The sequence below is a fragment of the Pseudorca crassidens genome, chromosome 1 (assembly GCF_039906515.1).
Source record: "Pseudorca crassidens isolate mPseCra1 chromosome 1, mPseCra1.hap1, whole genome shotgun sequence".
In the NCBI taxonomy this organism is placed as follows: Eukaryota; Metazoa; Chordata; class Mammalia; order Artiodactyla; family Delphinidae; genus Pseudorca; species Pseudorca crassidens.
The window spans coordinates 145401718-145422604 of NC_090296.1; the positions used below are offsets into that span (position 1 = coordinate 145401718).

Consider the following 20887-nt stretch of genomic DNA (forward strand, 5'->3'; position numbering starts at 1 on the left):
TTATAGAAGTTTTCAAACATTCGAAAGTAGAATATTGTAGTGCAATGAACCCCTGTGTACCCATCACCCAGCTTCAACATTTAACAAATGGCCAATCTTTCTTCATTGCCCCATAGCTCCCTTTGGCTTATTTTAAAGCAAATCCCAGACATCATATTATTTCATCTGTAAGTACTTCAGTCTGTGTCTCAAAGAGATAGGGGCTCCTTTTTAACATAGACATATAAGCCATTACTATACCTTGAAAGTTTTAGGAATTCTTTATTATCAGCTAATATCCTAATAATATTCTGGTTGATTTCTTTGAATTAGGATCCAAACAAAGTCCATACATTGCAATATTGCATTGTGTTGTTATGTCCCAGAAGTCTTTTATTCTAAAGTAGTTTCCCCTTCCACTTTCTTCTCATTGTCATTTGACAGGTTATTTGACCCATATAATTTTCTGCTTTTTACACATGGTTGATTTTATCCTTGTGATGTCTTTTATCGTGTTTCCACTACCCTCTGTATTTCCTATGAACTGGTAATTAGATCCTGAGGCTTGATCAGGTTTAACATGTGCTTCCCATGCATCTCACCAGGAGATGATGATGTGATGTCACGATTGATTAGTGAGTTCAGGTATTGTCAGCCGGATCTGTCCATTATAATGTCTCTCATAAGCTTTTTTTTTTAACAAGGTAAATATAGATCTTTACCATCACCCCTGAAAATTCCCTAATTTTCTTCCCAATTTTCATCCCCAAAGTCAATCACTTTTCTGAAATTTTTCACTATAGTTTTTCCTGTTCGAGAACCTGATATAAATGGCATACAGATGCCACTCTCGTGTCTGGCTTCTTTCATTTATTCAGTTATTTTTATTGTATGAATATGCCACAGTTTATTTCCCCATTTTCCCACGAAGTGCATTAATGAGCCAAAACTCCGTATTGAAAGGTCACAGCTGGCGAGACTTGGCTTCCATTGGCTACTAACGCGTTCCTCTTCTCTCCCCTCACACCCGCCCCGCATCTCCACGCGTCTGGCCTCCCGCAGTTCGGAAGCGAGAGAGCTCCCAGCCTGCAGCTAAATTTGTGGAGTAGATTTGATTGACAGCCCAGATCCTCAGTGATCAATGCCCTCCGGAATCCGAGTTGGTTTCGCCGATTTCACCAAGTTCTGAAAATCGAGCAAGTGCCCATCGCTTGCTTGGGTGAGCTAGGAGAATTGGGTGTACCCTTCAAAGTTAGTTTAAGGTATAATTCTTTTATCACAGGAACACTCGCCTCCGGTCAGGAATGAAACTGAACCTTGACGCGTTGCCGCTCGTTTTCAAATGTCCCTTCCAGGACGCCGTCCTTTTCCGGGTACGCTGAGCGCTGGTAGAGTGCACGGGACTTCCGGGAGGTCTAGGAAGTCGTCCCTCTCTTTGGCAGGAGGCGGGTACCTCTGCAGGTGTAGATCCAGGTCCTGCGGACCGGCAGAGTGGACCGGGAGGGGTGGGGTGGGACAAAGTGGCTGCAAGCCTGAGGCGAGGTCCCCCGAGGCTGCGGCTGTCCGGCCAGGAGGTGGCCATTCATTCCTCCATTGTGGCTGAGGAGCGAGGGCCCCTTCGGGGGCTCTTTCGAAGTCCGTGCCTTTACCTGAAGGAGAGCCATCCTGCGCTTAACCTGGGGTGCTGCCGGCCTTCTCAGAGCGGAGGGCGTCCCCCTTCTTCCACCCTGCGGCCCAGGTGACCGCTGCCATGGCTTTTCCCCATCGTCCGGATGCCCCAGAGCTGCCTGACTTCTCCATGCTCAAGAGGCTGGCCCGAGACCAGCTCATCTATCTGCTGGAGCAGGTCAGTGCCTGCCACGCTGGGGGCCTTACTGTATGAGCAGCACTCACTGGATGCATAGTTCTTTCTTACCGAGCTCCCTTGGTCTTGCTCTTGGCCCTTGGTATTGTCCTTGGAGCTTCAGTGGCAGGTCCAAAATGAAGCACTCAGGGAGGGAAACTTGGGACGATCTGGCCAGAGAGTTAATGGAAATCCCCCCTCCCCCCCCCCCTTTTTTCATACAGACAAGGGAGACACCACTAGTGCCAAGCATCACTGGGGATGGAAAGATGGTTAAGACAACTTTGTCCTTAGGGTTCTTACGTTCCAGTGGGAGCAGTATGAAACACAAATTACCACACACAGGGTATCATGTGGTGAACGAGTGATAGCTAGGGTGCCTGAAACAATCATTTGTAGCTGGAGTGATCTAGGAGTTTCAAGGGGCTGGAGTGTGAAGATGAGCATATTTTCCTTGGAGATGGGAGAGGATGTTCCGTGCAGATGGACTGGTAGGAGCAAAGTTGAGGAACCAGGGAAGGACAGGCATGTAATACAGAGAAGAGAGAGATGAGAAGTTACACAATAGGCATTAGGCAGCTACTGAAAAATTTTCCCCAATATGTGACATGAAACAATACTTGAAGATGATTCTAACAGCCATTGTGAAGTTGGATAAATGGGCAAAACAAGAAGGCCAGTGAGGAGACCATAGATCAGACTGAAGTAATAAAGGCCCACACAAAATTAGTGGCAGTGGAAATAAAAGGAATTGATGGGGTTTTTTTTGAGTCAAAGACATTGATTGGTCGTAAAGGTTAAGGGAGAAGCAAAGCTGAGTTTGACATTTTTAACTTGAGCTAATAAGAAAATAATGCTATTACTGTAATTTTAATGGATTACATATATAGTCTTTTGTTTAACGTTCATATTCTCCACTAGATTTGAAGGTCCTTGAGGACAGGGACATACCTATTTTGTTCCACATGTATACCTAGTGAGTACCTAGCTTAGAGTCAGGCACTTAGCATGTGCTTAATAAATATTTGTTGCATGAACATTGAATAGAAATGAGAAAAAGAATTAGAAAGAGGAACAGTTTTGGTGGGGGAAGTTGAATTGTTTGGATTTGGATAGGATGAAGTTAAGATGCTAGGAGGAAATACTCCTTGTAACATCAGAAGATAGAAAGGTAGAATTGCAGCTAGAGTAAAGATGGAGACTTGGGAGAACCTCAGGGGATGTGGGACCATATTTTATTTCTCTGTAATATGTCCTGTAGTGGTAGCACAATGATTGGCACATGAAAGACACCCAACAGATGTCTGAGGAATTGAAAAGAGATGCTAGTTAGAACCACTAGTTCTGGTGAGATCCCCATGAAAGAGAGTAAATGAGACCAAGGATAGAAACTTGTAAATAGAATGACCTGAGGAAAAGCTGCCCACAAGGATGACTTAACGTGGCCAGAGTGGATTTCTGTGCAGTAATGTCCTCTTCAAACTAACTTCCTCTGACTTAATTCTTATTAATGGGCACTGCTATTCAGGCTTGAAACCTCAGAATCATCTTTGACTTTTCTTCCCTCCTCACACTTAACTAAACCAGTTGCTGAGTCCTGTGGATATTTATTTCCTTACACCTGACTTTTTTTTTTTTTTTTGCGGTACGCGGGCCTCTCACTGTTGTGGCCTCTCCCGTTGCGGAGCACAGGCTCCGGATGCGCAGGCTCAGCGGCCATGGCTCACGGGCCCAGCCGCTCCGCGGCATGTGGGATCTTCCCGGACCGGGGCACGAACCCGTGTCCCCTGCATCGGCAGGCGGACTCTCAACCACTGCGCCACCAGGGAAGCCCTACACCTGACTTTTTAAATGGTGATTATAAAATAACACTAACAAATTCTAGAAAATGCAGAAGATAAAGTGTAAAGAAAAAAAAATCACTTACAACCCTACTATCACATACAAGCAGTGTTAACACTGTTAATTTTTTTCAAGTATTTTTAAAAATTCGATTACACGTTCCAGTATCTCTTAATAAACCTATTTTTGTTCACATCACCACCAGCCTAAATCAGGTCCTCATTCATTACCACAGGCTTGGGCTGCTTGTTTGTCTTTTGTTTTCTTGCCAAACCCCGCGGCATGCCGTGCATCCCCGACCAGGGATCGAACCCTCACCCCCTGCAGTGGAAGCGCAGAGTCTTAACCACTGGACCGCCAGGGAAGTCCTTGGGCTGCTTGGACTGTTGCATTAACCACATAAGTGTAGTCCTTATCTCTAGTTTCTCATGTCTCCAATCCATTTTACCCACAGTTCCCAGATTTACCTAATGAAAATTCCCAGCTGATTGGATGCTTCAGTGTACAAAAGCTTTCTATTTTTCCTTGTTCCATAGAGGATCAACACCAAACTCCCTAACTTGGCATTTGGGACCCTTCATGCTCTAATTCCTGTCAAAGATTTCAGTCTTGTTTCACACCATTCCCCTACGTCAAGATTTCTCGACCTTGGTGCTATGGACATTTTGGGCTGCTTGATTCTTTGTGGTGGGACTGTCCTGTGCATTGTAGGATATTTAGCAGCATCCCTAACCTCTACCCACTAGATGCCCGTAACACCCCCTGCCCCAAGGTGGACAATCCAAAATGTCTCCAGACTTTACCAAATGTCCCCTGGGGGGCAAAATCAGCCCTGGTTGAGGACCACTGCCTTACCTATCAGGCAAACTGAATTGCTTGTTCTGCCCTTACCATTCAGCCTGTTCTCTTTTCCTGGCCTTTGCTAGATTGCCATCTCAATCTATCACTGCCAACATCCTACCCATTTGTCAAAGCCTAGTTGAGAGGAAGCTTTCAACGACTTCCCCCTCTCTTCTGCTCAGTGTGACCTCTCCTTCCTCTGGACAGATGAAAGGGCAGCATCAGGAGTGATGAAGCGGGAACCAGAAGACAGGGATTTGGCGTGAGAGAGTGGGTGTGAGGGTGAGGACTGCCCTGGGTTAAGTTTTCTGCCTTGAACATAGGTTATTTTTGTAATTAGAAGAAAAATGCCATTTAAAGAGATATTTGGCAGTTAGTTGAGGGGCTGGAGGATACACGGTGTGGTTTTGTTTTGTTTGGCTTCGTTCAGCAGGAAATCGATTGGGTTATCAGGAGACAGTGGAAGAGGTGGTGGAGTAGAGGAGCAATGATGTAGAACAAGGTCACAGGCGAGCAGGAGGGTTGAGTGACAAGGACTTAACCTTAGAAAGAAGGTGAAATATCTTTCCACTGGTACAGAAAATGAGAAGACAAAATAGGTGAATATGTAGAGAAATGTCAGCTGTGGATATAGGCAATAAATAAGGTGCTGGGGTAGATGAGGTCTAGTGCCCTTCCAACTCAGAGACTGTGCTTCTATTAAATGGATGGCTGGATGAGCTGTCAGCCGAGGGAGCTTGTGTGACCTGAGAGTAACCCAAGATACTGTGTCTCCTTCAGCTTCCAGGAAAAAAGGACTTGTTCATTGAGGCAGATCTCATGAGCCCGTTGGATCGAATCGCCAATGTCTCCATCCTAAAGGTACCTGCCTCTTTCCCCACGTGGATCAGGCCCTTCTTTCCTATTAAGCAGTTTTTCTTTTGATGAACAGTATATATTACTGAAGAGTGACTACCCTTATAGGGTAAATAGGGGATGGCAGAGTTACAGTAAATAGGGGATGGCAGAGTTACGGTGACAAGGGGGGATTGATACTCTTTGTATTGTTTTTGAATTGTTTTATTTTGGGGTTTTCTATTGACAGTTTGAGGAAGGTTCAGTGGGATGGTTGTCAGGGAGGTACTTTGACTGCTAGAATTAGTATAAATAGGAGGGAGCCTTCCAGAAGACCCCTGTCATTGTATCGGGCTTTGGGTTTCCAAGCACACTTATATCCATTGTTTTGTTGGATTCTCTCTGTAGCAACATGAAGTAGACAAGCTGTACAAAGTGGAGAACAAGCCAGCCTTCAGCTCCAGTGAACAGTGAGTGTCTGGGAGACTCTGTCTTGGCTCCAAGCTGGAGGAGGTCCCTACACATTGGCCTTTGATTGGTCCTTGGCCGAGATCTAGCACCATGATGTTTGTGACATGGTTCGCTTCCCTCCTCTTTTACAAATTCATCCTTAGGTTATGCTTTAGCCTCTTAATTGGTCTCCCTTTCTGCGGTTTCTCCCTCCCTTGTCCTCATCTCTCTTTAACCCAATCTACCATCTCTAACCAGATTGATTAATCTTCAAAAATATTTTCATTGGGCTCTCCTGAAGAACCTTCAAGGCTTCCCTTACTTACCGAGTGAGGTCCTCATTGTTCGTCATAGATTCCAAGGCCGCCTCCAGGGAGGCCTCTCACCCCCTTTCCAGCCTGGTCTCTTTCATGTCCCCACTATTCAGCTCGCACTTTTGCGTGCTTCCAGGCTCTGCACACGTACCTCCGTGTTTTTGGCCACTCCACCCACTCTGCCTGAAATTCTCTCCTCTCCTCACTGTTCTTGCGACAAATATCCAGCCTTCAGAATCCAGCCCCACCTCCTCCACGCAGCTCTCAGTTGCCATTCCAGGGTGATTTTCTCCTCCTCTAGATTTGCATGGGGTTCAGTGTTTGTCCTGTTCACCTGGTACACAGTCACATCCTGCCTGTTGTCTGGTGTTTGTTTTTATTTTTAATACTTCTCAACTTAAGTAATGTACACCCTCCCTTAGAGGAAATAATTCTCCTAGATACATGGAGAATACATCCATGAACCCCAGTTTGAAGAACACTATTTTATATACTTTCTTGTATTGTTTTTTAACACTTGATTGTTAATGTACTCCATACATATGTGCATCTTATTTTGCCCAATAGACTGTAAATTATTTGAGAGCAGGAACTCCTGGGTCCACCATAAGGCCAATAAGTGCCCCCAACCCACCACGATATACCTGTTTTATCGAGGGGAGTCTTGTGTGTGTGTGTGTGTGTGTGTGTGTGTGTGTGTGTGTGTGTTTAAACTCTTAATTATATACTCATTTTTTTTAAAAAAATTTATTTATTTATTTGGTTGCACCAGGTCTTAGTTGCGGGAGGTGGGCTTCTTAGTTGCAGCAGGCGGGCTCCTTAGCTGCGGCTCCAGGGCTCCTTAGTTTTGGCTTGCCGGCTCCTTAGTTGTGGCATGCTAACTCTTAGTTGTAGCATGCATGTGGGATCTAGTTCCCTGACCAGGGATTGAACCTGGGCCCCCTGCATTGGGAGCGCAGAGTCTTATCCACTGCACCACCAGGGAAGTCCTGGGTCCTGTGTGTTTGGTATGTGGTGAGCCAAAAGAGCTGGCAGGGCTTTGGCTGGGGTGAGAACTGTAGCAAATGGTGAAAGGGTTGGCATTGTTTAAGTTTCTTCTAAGCTGCTATCACCAACTTCATGATTTTTCTTCACTGAGGTTTTTTCCCCCTTCTCTCCCATAGATTATGCTTCTTGGTCAGACCTCGCATCAAGAATATGCGGTACATTGCCAGTGAGTGTGCCATGGTGTTCATTATAACTAAGACCTGGGAAAGGGTGGGAAGGTCTAAGGACCCTGACCATAAGAACCCTTTAATAAGAAAAGAATTGTTTGGGTAGGCCATACTCCTCGTAGAGGCTCTCTGCTTCCTTGCTTCTAGTCTAACAAAGGTCCATGGCTTTTGAGTTGCATCCTTTCTGTCTGTAGATCTTGTCAATGCTGACAAAATGGCTGGCCGAACTCGAAAATACAAAGTGATCTTCAGTCCTCAGAAGGTGAGTTTGGACCCTGGTGGAAATGACATCGGGTAGAACAGGATTGGGGACTAGGAAGGGGTAAGGGGCCAACACTATATAGCTGTATCTCCCTCAAAGCAAATTATAGGTGACTGAGCAAAATACCTGTCACCGTCTTTTTATTAAGGTAGCAGAGAGTCTGTCATCAAATTGCCCCGAATATAGATTGTACAGTTGTGAGAGATGTCCTCTACGTAGATTTCTTTAAGTGAAAAGATTGACATTTTTGAAGTAGAACCTGCTATGTATCCCTTCTAACACCAATTCCTATATAGTAATGGTGCACAATGTTATGGCTTTTCAATGACTTTCTCCCTATATCCCTTTAATAACAAACACAATAAATCTTCACCCCCCACCGCCCCATGCTCATCGAAGGCATGTGGCTGGGCTGCCCTTGGGTTATCAGAACCATACCAGTGTACTTTGGAAGAGGTTTTTCTTACATAGCGTGCAGTAAAATGGTCTCTAAGCTTGGAGCAGCTGAGGGAACTGAAGCCCACAGTCACATAGTGAATTAACATAGCCAGGCTAGGTTTCTTCCATCTTTACCTCAATAATTGCAGTAAGTGTTAGGTGATCTGTCATAGTATCTCCGTTTCTCAATTCCATCAAGCTCCCCTGTCATCCTCACATCAACGGGGTGCATTGTAGGTACATCCTCAACCTGATTGATTGGGAGGAATGATGTACCAGGTCTATACATTGCCCGTCGTAGGACTATACAGTTATACCAAGTAGTGCATGCCACACTTAGAGCAGGTAGAAATTAAAGTTGAAAGGACAGGGATTTATTCCTTTGCAATTTTCCCAAGAAAATTCTAAAGAAAATAGAAGCAGTAGGTAAGACTAAAGACACTGAAGCCAAACTGTCTGGCTGTGAATCCATGCTTTAGCACCTATTACCTGTGTGATCTTGGATAAGTTACTTAACTGCTCTGTGTCTCAGTTTTCTCATCTATAAAATGGAGTTGATAATAGTACTTATCTCTTTTAAATGAGGTGACTTTCAGTTTCTATTAAGAAGTCTAGAGGAATCATAGGCTTATATTGTTTTCTCATCATTTAAAAGGAATAAGAGGAAAGAACCAATGATCTTCCTTTGAAGATCATTTGAAGATTGATAGCACAGTCTTACAGCTATTAATCCTGTTTAGGAATACAAATATATCAAGTGTAGCATTATTACCAGGGCAAGAAAATTATTGAGTAAAATAACCGATCAGAATTAGAGGTTACTTTTGAATGTTATTAAAGGAGCTATAGCAGTAATCTCTAGTTTTTGGAGTCTTACAAAACCCTGTTTTTCAAATTATACTTCCAAGGACAGATTTGTTTAAACAGGGAATAGAACAAATTGGTAACAGTTTCAAATAATGCTACAAGCCTCCATATCACACAGAAAAAAGAAAATTGATATTTTTATGAATTTTTTTCTTTCTAACACCCTATCTAATCAAATTTTTTGACCTAATTTTCCATTACAGGACAGTGTCTTCCTTAGTTGCTGTAGGGAAGAGGAATTTTCTCTCTCTTCCTGAGACTCCCTTTGTTAATTATGAAGATTGGCAGTTTTCAAACTGGGCTATGGAGTTCCATTAGTTAGCATTAAAAGTAGCCCTGTAGGGACTTCCCTGGTAGCGCAGTGGTTAAGAATCCACCTGCCAATGCAGGGGACACGGGTTCGAGTCCTGGTTCGGGAAGATCCCACATGCTGTGGAGCAGCTAAGCCCGTGCACCACAACTACAGAGCCTGCATTCTACAGCCCGTGAGCCAAAACTACTGAAGCCCGCGTGATACAGCTACTGAAGCCCAGGCGCCTAGAGCCCATGCTCCACAACAAGAGAAGCCACCGCAATGAGAATCCTGCGCACCGCAATGAAGAGTAGCCACTGCTCTCCACAACTAGAGAAAGCCTGCGCACAGCAACGAAGACCCAACACAGCCAAAAATAAATTAATAAAATTAATTAATTAATTTTAAAAAAATTAAAAAAAAAAAGTAGCCCTGTAGGATTTCAGTTTTACTGACATAAGTGAATGAGGGATGAATAGGACTCTTCTGTGTAACCATAAAATAAGGAGCACATAGCATTAATCTTCCACACCTCATAGAATTATGAGGATCAAGACAGGTAATGCTTTTATTTTTTATTTATTTACTTTTCAATTTTTTTTTTTTTTTTTGACTGCGTTGGGTCTTCATTGCTCCATGCTGGCTTTCTCTACTTACGGCAAGCGGGGGCTACTCTTCATTTCAGCGCTCGGGCTTCTCATTGTGGTGGCTTCTAGTTGCGGAGCATAGGCTCTAGGCGTGCAGGCTTCAGTAGTTGTGGCACACAGGTTCAGTAGTTGTGGCTCTCGGGCTCTAGAGCACAGGCTCAGTAGTTGTGGCACACAGGCTTAGTTGCTCCACGGCATGTGGGATCTTCTTGGACCAGGGATTGAACCCGGGTCCCTTGCATTGGCAGGCGGATTCTTAACCACTGCACCACCAGGGAAGTCCCTCTTTAAAAAAAATGTTTATTTATTTAGTTGGCTGCTCCGGGTCTTAGTTGCAGCATGCAGGATCTTTAGTTGCGGGCTGTGGGGTCTTAGTTGGGGCATGCATGTAGGATCCAGTTCCCCGACCAGGGCTTGAACTCGGGCCCCCTGCATTGGGAGCACAGAGTCTCAACCACTGGACCGCCAGGGGAGTCCCGATGGCACAGTCTTACAGCTATTTATCCTGTTTAGGAATACAAATACATCAAGTATAACATTATTACTAGGGCAAGAAAATTATTGTGTAAAATAACCAATCAAAATTACAGGATACTTTTGAATATTATTAAAAGAGCTATAGCAGTAATTTCTAGTTTTTGGAGTCTTACAAGAACCTTTTTTTTCAAATTATACTTCCAAGGACAGACTTGTTTAAATAGGGAATAGAACAAGTTGGTAACAGTTTCAAATAATGCTACAAGCCTGTATATCACACAGAAAAAGAAAATTGATATTTTCATGAATTTTTTCTTTCTAACACCCTATCTGATCAAGTCCTTTGACCTAATTTTCCATCATAGGATGATGTCTTCCTTAGTAGCTGTAGGGAAGAGGAAATCTGTCTCTCGTCCTGAGACTCCCTTTGTTAACTATGAAGATTGGCAGTTTTCAAACTGGGCTATGGAATTCAATTAGTTAGCATTAAAAGTAGGTCCATAGGGACTTCCCTGGTGGTCCAGTGGTTAAGACTCCTTGCTTCCCCTGCAGGGAATGCAGGTTCGATCCCTGGTTGGGGAACTAAGATCCCCATGAGCCACGCAGCATGGCCAAAAAAACATAAAATAAAAAATAGAAAATAATTTACAAAAAATGAAAAAGGAGGACAAGTCACTGGCCTTTCCCCATCTAAGAGCGGAGGCTCACCTGTGTTCTTGGCCCCATCCCTGCCTGCTTTCTCCACTCTCTTGCTTCATCAAGTAGACTCTTATATCTTCAACCATATTTATCCCTTCTAAACAGTTCTCTTTCCTCATCTCTTGTCCCTGACAGCGACTCTCCCTTAATGTGTGGCCAGACTGAAGAATTATCTGCTGTCACTTTTTTTTTTTGCTGTACACGGGCCTCTCACTGTTGTGGCCTCTCCCGTTGCGGAGCACAGGCTCCGGACGCGCAGGCTCAACAGCCATGGCTCATGGGCCCAGCCGCTCCGCGGCATGTGGGATCTTCCTGGACCGGGGCACGAACCCATGTCCCCTGCCTCAGCAGGCGGACTCTCAACCACTGTGCCACCAGGGAAGCCCCCACCTTCACCTTTTAATCTAGTCGCCTAAGATCTCCATTGTCAAATCCAGTGATGTCTATGTCATGCTCTTCCTACTTAACTTCTCTGGCATTTGAGACTGTTGCCCATTCTTCATTGAAACTCTGCCTTTAGAGGTGCTATTTAGGGGTGCTGTTTTCTCCTAGTCTCACCTCTCTATGTATTCTTTCTCGGTCTTCTCTGCCCGGTCTTGGACTGTGCACCCTTTTAATTTTGGTTCCCTAGAGTCCTGTCCTAAGCTCTCTTCTCTCTGTATGTTCTTTTGGACAAGCTATCCACTTTAAGTGCAGTGTATGTGCCTTTAGCCCCCAAGACTGTCTGTCCAGACCTCCCTCGGTGTCTGCAGAGGTCCCATGGACATGTCCTAACCAGAACTCCATCCCTGCTCTCTCCACACCATTGCTTTTTACCTACACCTGCTCCTCCTCCTCTGTTTCTATAGCACTGTCATGCCCTGCTTCCCGTCGCTGCTGGCAGGACCCACCCTTCCCTGACAGCTGAATACTTTCTCCTTTGTAAAGCTTTTCTAGTCAATCAGGGAGAAAAAAAGCAGTTGACTTAATAAGTGAATGAAATGGCTGAAAAGGAAACAAAGTGTTGGGCCAGTGATTCCAGTGGTCCTTTCTAGATCTAAGAGTCTGGGTTCTTTTGTCTTTTTCACTGGGTTCAATAAGTGTGGTCCTTGGGCTTCCCTGGTGGAGCAGTGGTTGGGAGTCCACCTGCCGATGCAGGGGACACGGGTTTGTGCCCCGGTCCGGGAGAATCCCACATGCCGCAGAGCGGCTGGGCCTGTGAGCCATGGCCGTTGAGCCTGCGCGTCCGGAGCCTGTGCTCCGCAACGGAACAGGCCACGACAGTGGGAGGACCGCGTACCGCAAAAAAAAAAAAAAAAAAGAATAAGTGTGGTCCTCATCAGTGACCACAGAGGAACTCCAGAGAAATGGAAAGAATGGAGAAGGGGGTTACTAATCAGCTTCCCTTTCTCTTTCAGTTTTATGCGTGTGAGATGGTGCTTGAGGAAGAGGGCATCTATGGAGGTGAGAGGAGACGGATAAGAGTGGAGAGGGGGAGGACGTGTGGAAGAAGGCCGTGATGGTTGTTCCCCGTACCCATCTCCTCCTTTTCCCTGCCTTATTCCTGTTGGCCTGGCAGGAGGAGAGGGTACTGAGAATGGGAAGGAAGACCCCAAATTAGAATACTAGTGGGGCTATAGTTGAAAATCACCGATGCTGTCTTCTTACCTCCCAAGACTCCCACAAGCAAAACTCGTGCCTTCCCTCCTGTGTGCATTCCTCACTCCATCCTCCGTGCAACACAAACCCGGCCGCCTTCCTCCCTACTGGAAATCCTGCAGTGGCTCAGAATAAAGCCCAGGATCCTCAGCATGGCCTCCTGTGCCTCTACAGTCTGGCCCCTTCCTGGCCCTTTAGCCTCCTCACGTGCCACTCCTCTCTCCTGACTCACTACCCTCCAGCCATGGGGACTTCACACACCAGTTCTTGTTGCCTAGAATGTTCCTCACCCTACAGCTTTTTGCCTACCCAAATCATACTCAAATTCTAAGCCAAATGTCTCTTCTTCAGGGAAGTCTTTCCTGTGCCTGTAGTTGGGGTTAGATCCCTGAAATATTTGTGCTCATAGGTTGCTGTTTTACTCCTTTGGAGCATATAACTGTAGTTAGATTTGTCTGGTGTGTACTCTCTCACTACCTTGTCAGCTCCAGAAGTCAGGAGCATGTCCATTCTGTTTACCACCATGTCCCCAGTATTTAGCCTAGCACCATACATATGTGGCTCTCCGTCAGTATTTGTCCAATAATGCATAAATGAAGGAGTGTTTCATCAGCACTTTTGGTCCACACTCTAATGAAAACACACCACTGAGTTCCCACTGTATTACAGGCTGTTACGTACATGTCTCCTTTCCTTATCAGCCTGTGAGCCCCTTCCGGGCAGAGATTGTATCTTATTCACCTCTGAGCATCCCGTGCTCAGTGCAATGCCTGGCGTGTGGCAGGCACTCAGGAGTTTTTGCACGGCTGTAGTGGAGCTTCCCTCTTAATGTGGAGCCACGTGCCTTCGGCAGGGAGGCTGATGCTGTCTGTACCCACAGATGTGAGCTGTGACGAATGGGCCTTCTCTTTGTTGCCTCTTGATGTGGATCTGTTGAGCATGGAACTACCAGAATTTTTCAGGGACTACTTCCTGGTAAATGCAGGGCCCTTGGGTCTTGGCATCAAGGAGTCGGGACAGACATGGGGTTCTGTGGGCTAGAAATATGGATTCAACCTTCATCCAACTCATAATTTATCATGAGTGATAGTAATTTGGAGACGGAATACCACTGCTTGAGGTTCATGGGGCTTCCATTGGGGCCAATGAAAATGGACTTTCGCAAGTGTTGCCCAGACCCTGCCTTTCTGCTCAGGGCTTCTAGGCCTATCCACTTTCCAGATGGATCTGTTGGGTTGATCCATATCTTTGTGGTCCATGTGGTCCCTGCAGGAAGGAGATCAATGTTGGATCAACACTGTGGCACAGGCCTTGCACCTCCTCAGCACGCTCTATGGACCCTTCCCTAACTGCTATGGAATTGGCAGATGTGCTAAGGTGAGCAGTTCTGTGTCCTGATAGCCGCTATTCACTTGTTTTCTAACCACCAAGGATTGTTCATGGGCATCTGGGATGTGAGGTATATTCTTTACCTTGCTTTCATTGCTCCAGAGTAGGTCCCCAGAGGGGAGAACTTGTGTGGCTAAGAGAATGGCAAGGGCCCAGGACCTCTAGGTAGCATCCCTAAATCTTTGGGGGCGGAGAGACTCCTTCACTGGTGTGGGGCAGGATGGGGAGGAGTAGGAACAGGTGGGAGTAGCAGAGGTAATATCGTTAATAATTAGCTCCTCTCTTGGGGTCAAGGAGAAGGATCACATGGAAAGGGGTTGGGTTCTGTAGGTGTGGGGCTGCACAAGGGACCTGGACATAAGATTGCGAATGTCTTGGGCCCTGACAGATGTCACATGAATTGTGGAGGAAACTGGAAGAGGAGGAGGATGGTGAAACCAAGGGCCGAAGGCCAGAAATTGGACATGTCTTTCTCCTGGACAGAGGTGAAGTATGCTCAGCACTCCTCTCACCTGTCGACCCTAGAAGATACGGGAATATGGGAAACATGGTGGCACAGCTGGGATCCTCAAACTGAGGCTGTGAATGCCAGCGTTGACTGGGGGCGTGGGCACTTGGGCCCCATGGAAGGCACTTGAGCGGATACTGAGCAAACTGGGTGGGAGGCTGCATCGGGGAAGACCCTCACGGTCGGGGATCTCGGTTTCAGACGTGGACTTTGTGACGGCACTTTGCTCCCAGGTGGTTTACGAGGGTCTGGTGGATGACACCTTCCGCGTCAAGTGTGGTAAGTGGCATCTTAGCGAGACGGAGGGGTCCTCAGCTCCTGGAGCTTCCCACGGTGCGGGTGCAGGACTTGTGGGAGAGACCCAGGCTTGGAGTGAACTGCTGCCTTCCAAATAGTTTGGGGGAATGTTTAAATCTTTATTTCTTTTTTTTGGGCGATACTCCGTGGGGGATCTTAGTTCCCTGACCAGGGATGGAACCTGGGCCCCTGGCATTGGAAGCTCAGAGTCCTAACCACTGGACCACTAGGGAAGTCCCTGGGGGACCTTTAATGGCAGTTCCGGAAAGAAAGGGGAAGGAAGGACTCATCAGAGATCCTCATAGCTGTTTCCTCTGCTCTCAAAGGGAGTGTCGACTTTGGCCCAGAAGTCACATCCTCTGACAAGAGTCTGAAGGTGCTGCTCAACGCCGAGGACAAGGTGAGCACATGGGTGCCGGCAGAGGATTTCCCCAGGGCCACTGCCACCATGAGGCTGTGGGCCCCAGCACTGGGAGGAGAGGCCGAGTCCCCAGGACAGAGGGGCACCCAGCCAGTTAAGAGCACAACCCAGAGCACATAGCAGGGATTTGACATGTCCTTACTGATACCAGCTCAGCTTTCTTTGTACTTCTGCTAGAATAGCTAAGCACCCTCCCTGTGCCGTTGTTACCCTGATGAGACAGGAAGGAACGAGGTATGCGTCTGTATAGTAATTTGTTCCGGTCTCATTCTCCTTGCAGGTGTTTAATGAGATTCGTAACGAGCACTTCTCCAATGTCTTTGGCTTCTTGAGCCAGAAGGCCCGGAACCTGCAGGCCCAGTATGACGTGAGGCTCCCAGCCCGGGTCCTCTGTCTGTTTCCCCAGTGGCTCCCCAGGCTGCTGCCCTTTGGCTCCCCTTCTGATGCTACAGTGGGTGGGAACTGAGGGAGGGTAGTGTTTGCTCACATCTGAGGGCAGAGGGACTGACCTCATGGGAATGTCCCCACAGCGCCGAAGAGGCATGGACATAAAGCAGATGAAGAACTTCGTGTCCCAGGAGCTCAAGGGACTGAAGCAGGAGCACCGCCTGCTGAGTCTCCGTAGGTTTCAGCTTGAGGGTAGGGCAAGGGGAACCCTGCAGAGGAGATCTGGGAGGAGATCCCTGTTCATTTGGAAAATAGTGCTCTTCTTTGGTCTAAAGTGTGAAGAAGTGCTCCTGCACTTTGCCTTAAGAGGTCCTTATTCTTCTGGACAATAAAGAGGCATTCTTCCAGAACCAGGAATATGTCAGCTCCCCTTTTGTCCTGTCTGCAGATATCGGGGCCTGTGAATCCATCATGAAGAAGAAAACCAAGCAGGACTTCCAGGAGCTCATCAAGACTGAGCATGGTGACTTGGCTACTTCTCCTGCTTCTGCTTCCGTGGCTCCCAGTCCCAGCCCGCCCTGAAAAGATGCTCTCTGGCTCTTTCCAGCTGACGCTGGCTGTGTGGAATGTTGGTTCCTGCTAGAAGCCCTGGGGGCCCCTTAACCCACCCGAAGGATGAAGAAAGAGATGGGGAGACAAGACGCCCATTAGCATAGATGGCAACAGCTGAGCAGCTCCCCCAGTAACAGGCTCTCCTCTGATTATTTGCAGCGCTGCTGGAGGGCTTCAGCATCCGTGAGAGCACCAACTACATTGAAGAGCACATAGACCGGCAGGTGAGGCGGGAAGGGGGGAGATATTGGGAACAGCGTTTAGAGGTGGGGCTCAAGCGGGAGCAAGAGAAGAGAGCGTGTGTTATGAAACTTGAATTCTCCTTGACTCTTTCTTCCTGTGCAGGTGTCACCCATAGAAAGCCTTCGCCTCATGTGCCTTTTGTCCATCACTGAGAACGGTGAGCCCCAGGGACCAGAGACGCCAGATTGAAAAGCTGTACCTTAAGGATAGTTCCCTGTAATCTCGTGGATTCTTTCCCCTGTAAAATAAAGCAGCTTTTGTTTTGGGTGGAACATCCCCAGGTCATAAGGTAATTTATTGTTCCGGCCCTAAACAGGACCACATCCACCCTCCCCAACGCCCCCGGCACACGGCCTGTCCCATCGTAGGATTGCAAAGGGGTAGAGCCGAACGGCATTTCTCTCATCATTCCATCTGGCCTCCTACCCGCAACAAGATTTCATAATCAAGATACAGTCCAGGAAAAACCAATTTCATAAACATTTTAAAAGCTCAGATTCTGCAACCTTTCATGGCAACTTGTTTTGAATGTTGAAGTCTTCCAGTTGGCAAATATTCTTTAAGGTTGCTTTCTACCCAAAGACGTTATTTGCTTATTCTAAATCCCCTTTATTGTAGTTGGAAGTCCATTTCTTCTTACCTCTGTAGAGAAAAACATCTAAGGCTGCACTTTGGGAACTCATTTGAACACTTTTCCTATTCCCCACTAGCTGTTGAGCAGTTCCCCAGAAAACTGGCCCATAGCCAGAGAGAAATGCACGGGAAGGCCCTTGTCCTCCCTCCTGGCGCATCCCACCCCCCACTACGGATTAGATTAGCTTTTGTTTTGGTGTCCCTTCCTCGGGGCTCTTCCTTGGAACTCTCAGATCCAGGCTATATCTTTCAAAAAGCAAGCTTAAATTTAGGAGTCAATTTAGAATCAACTGCATAGGATGCAAGGTTAACGTTATGTACTGACTCCTTCCTTCTGACTAGGGTTTTTTTTTGGTGGGGGGACGAGGGTTGGTTTGTTGGTTTGTACACTTTAGGGCACCTCAACTGGCTCATGAACCTTTATCTTCCTTACCCTCAGGTTTGATCCCCAAGGATTACCGATCCCTGAAAACCCAGTATCTGCAGGTAAGGCCAGGAGACTGTGTTCTTGAGGGAACTTGGTGGAGGGAGGTCATTGGACATTTTCGAAAGAGGCAAAAGAAGAAATGGTCCCTTTCCTGTCCCCATCACCCTCCTGTTCCCATGCAGCCTCCCTCTCAGAGGTTGTGGGGATGGTCACCTTTCAGCACGCAGAGACCCTTCCCACTACCCTTGTTTCACTCTCCTCCCCTCTTATGTGGCCAATGCGGGGGGAATTTGAACAATTCAGCTGTTGGACCCAGTGGTGAGTTCTTACTCCTGGATTCTCCCTTTATTTAGCACCTTGCGAGGCGTCAATACACCTTTCCTTCCAGGTCCTTCTCAAGTCCTACCTCCTCTGTGAAGCCTTCCCCACCTCCTTACATCGACAGCTTTCTGTGCTCTTTAATTGTTCCGTGCTGCTTTTATTCTTTGTTTGGCATTTGGTGATTTCTGATATGAAAATCTTCCCCACAAACAAGTGTGCGCTGCTCAGGACACAGAGCACATAATCCTCTCCCCCACCTCTATATCACCTAACAGTGCTAGGCCCTTGGTGAACGCTCGGTAGAGAGCTGAATTGCATTTTCTTCAGAGCTATGGCCCCGAGCACCTGCTAACCTTCTCCAATCTGCGGCGAGCTGGGCTCCTAACGGAGCAGGCCCCGGGGGACACCCTCACAGCTGTGGAGAGTAAAGTGAGCAAGCTGGTGACGGACAAGGCTGCAGGTGAGCAGGGAGTACAGGTAACCCCTTTCACCCTCCTCGGCTGTTGTTGCCTGTTCTCTCAATAGGCAGAGCACCCTGGTGGGGAGAGAATGAGCTGGGGAAGGAGAAAGTGATTCCTTACTGTTACTGTCCTTACTGCCACTACTTCTGCTTGTAAGAGCAGCTTCCAGTTATTGAACACTGACGTGCTAAGCCTTTTAGATACACTTTCTCATTTAATCCTCGCAAAGTTTCCGTGTGGTAAGTTTTATTATCTCCATTTTACACATGAGGAAACCGAGGCTTAGGGAGGTTAAGTGACTTCTTCAGGGCCCCTTAGTAAGTCAGATTTAACTCCAAAGGCCGTACACTTAACCAGTAAACTAGGATCACCCTGTAGATTGCATTTAGTAGAGGGCTGGTACCCTGTAGGAGGAGGAAGACTGCGGGTGGGAGAAGGGTGGTGATTGTCTTAATCAGTTCCAGGGAACTGTAGGTGAACGGCTTTGAAGGGGATCTTCAGATGTGATAGGTCCTGCTATTTGAGAAGAGGGGGTCCTGTCATTTCCTGAGTGGTATCACCTGTGGCAGCATCATTAATCCATAAACCTTAGATGAAACCAGCACAGATTTCTTTCCCAGGAAAGATTACTGATGCCTTCAGTTCTCTGGCCAAGAGGAGCAATTTCCGCGCCATCAGCAAGAAGCTGAATTTGGTATGTAGAACAGGGGTGGACAAGGGAGGCAGTGGGGTCAGTCCTTTGTGAAGTACTTTGAACCCACAAAAACCTCTCTGTCATTTTGTTTTTATAAAGATCCTTTTGTGTGGTAGCATTATAGCATGAGCTTAATAATGAGACAAGACACAAAGGTTCATTCATTTAATGAACACGTAACTCACACCTACCAATGTCAGAGAATACACTAAGTGCCGCTTCAGTGACAGACATGTCCCATGTCGCTGAAGGGTCAGAAGGGGTCCCTCTTTCCAGCGAGCATGGAAACTCATTCAAGAGAATCAGCAGGCACTGAACAGCTTTCATCTTTGGTTATGGATTCTTTTTTTTTTTTCCTCCAAGGCTATTGCTGGTTCTTACTTTAGTTGAAGTAAGAACTGTTCTTAGGGGTATGCCACTTTTCTCTGACCCTGTAAAGGACTGGAGGGCTCAGTGGTCACTTGCCTCATACAGTCCCCTTTGCCCTCTAGATCCCACGTGTGGATGGCGAGTATGATCTGAAAGTGCCACGTGACATGGCGTATGTGTTCAGTGGTGCTTACGTGCCCCTCAGCTGCCGAATCATCGAGCAGGTGAGAACGAGTGGCTCGCTCCTGTTCATATTTCATGCTCTCTGCTTTCTCTTAGTCCCTGGCCTGGCCCAACTTTTAACTACCTGAGTGACTAGCAAGAAATGTGACAGTCTGGCTGCTGCTAGACTTGAAACTAGCGCTTGTGCCTTCCCAGGTGCTGGAGCGGCAAAGCTGGCAGGGCCTGGATGAAGTCGTGCGGCTTCTCAACTGCAGTGAGCTGGCATTCACAGGTGCGTGGCTTGCCCAGTGGGGGCGGGGTGAAACGAGAGGAGGGCCGGATGCATCATCCAGTAGTGCCGGTGAAGAGCTGAGTCTGGTCTGGTCTTTGCAGACATGACCAAGGAAGACAAGGCTTCCAGTGAGTCCCTGCGCCTCATCTTGGTGGTGTTCTTGGGTGGTTGCACATTCTCTGAGATCTCAGCCCTCCGGTTCCTGGGCAGAGAGAAAGGTGAGATCAGGCTTCCGTGGGATCTGGGGAACAAAGGGCAGCCCTCAGGAAGGCTTCTTTACTGGCCTCTGGGTACTACTTGCTGCCATCTTGCTGTGGGCTGAATAGCAGGAAGCCCAGTTCCACCAAGCATGGCAAGTTGCTGTGCCCCGGAGCATGGCACGGACGCATCTATGACTATAAACTGGTGCTCTGACCCACCCAGGGCCGTGGAACTGGAGGGGCTTTACATGGCTGGTGTTAGGGGCTTAAATCTGCCCTCAGTCATGTATGGTGTTGCTTTTGACTCCTTAGGGTACAGGTTCATTTTTCTGACGACAGCAGTCACCAACAGCGTTCGCCTTATGGAGGCCATGAGTGAGGTGAAAGCCTGAACTTTTCCCGGCCAGTGTTGATGTCTCCCTGGACATGTTCCGCAGTGGGAAGCAGGAGTTTGAACCCAGCTGCTAATAAAATGTCTACCAACTATGCTCCTAACAGCTGGGGAGCAGGGAACTTATTTGAATTTAGAGAACATATCTGAGGAGAGAGTTCACTTCCTGCCCCCAGGATATTTCTTTTTTGTTTATGAAGTACAGCCCATGCTGATGAGATAAGGAGGAAGAGGATCTTTTGCTAAATTCTGTTTGAGTATCATTGTAAATAAACCCTCTACTCTCAATGTATCAATATTATGTTTAGTTCTAGACAGGCACTTCCATGTTTACTGGTTAAGCAGAGGGGGCTTTACATAGGGACTTCGTGTATCCTACGGCCTGGACTGGGTAGTAGCTCTGGGCCTGGTCTGGTTCTTCCTTGAAACTTGCACTGTACTGGA

The 20887-nt window shown here is 47.1% G+C and overlaps 1 protein-coding gene across 1 annotated transcript; it reads left to right on the forward strand.

Moving 5' to 3' along the window:
* The first annotated feature begins 1357 nt into the window (after positions 1–1357).
* On the forward strand, positions 1358–20735 carry VPS33B (VPS33B late endosome and lysosome associated). The gene is made up of 23 exons (XM_067697026.1): positions 1358–1825; positions 5285–5365; positions 5747–5808; positions 7266–7315; positions 7511–7578; positions 12396–12441; positions 13517–13611; positions 13909–14013; positions 14414–14510; positions 14735–14812; positions 15157–15230; positions 15532–15618; positions 15782–15872; positions 16087–16161; positions 16410–16474; positions 16596–16650; positions 17566–17612; positions 18202–18334; positions 18956–19029; positions 19521–19622; positions 19777–19852; positions 19954–20070; positions 20365–20735. Exons 1-23 carry the CDS (start codon positions 1730–1732, stop codon positions 20442–20444), a joined length of 1854 nt encoding a protein of 617 aa, XP_067553127.1. The 5' UTR covers positions 1358–1729; the 3' UTR covers positions 20445–20735.
* Positions 20736–20887: the final 152 nt, after the last annotated feature.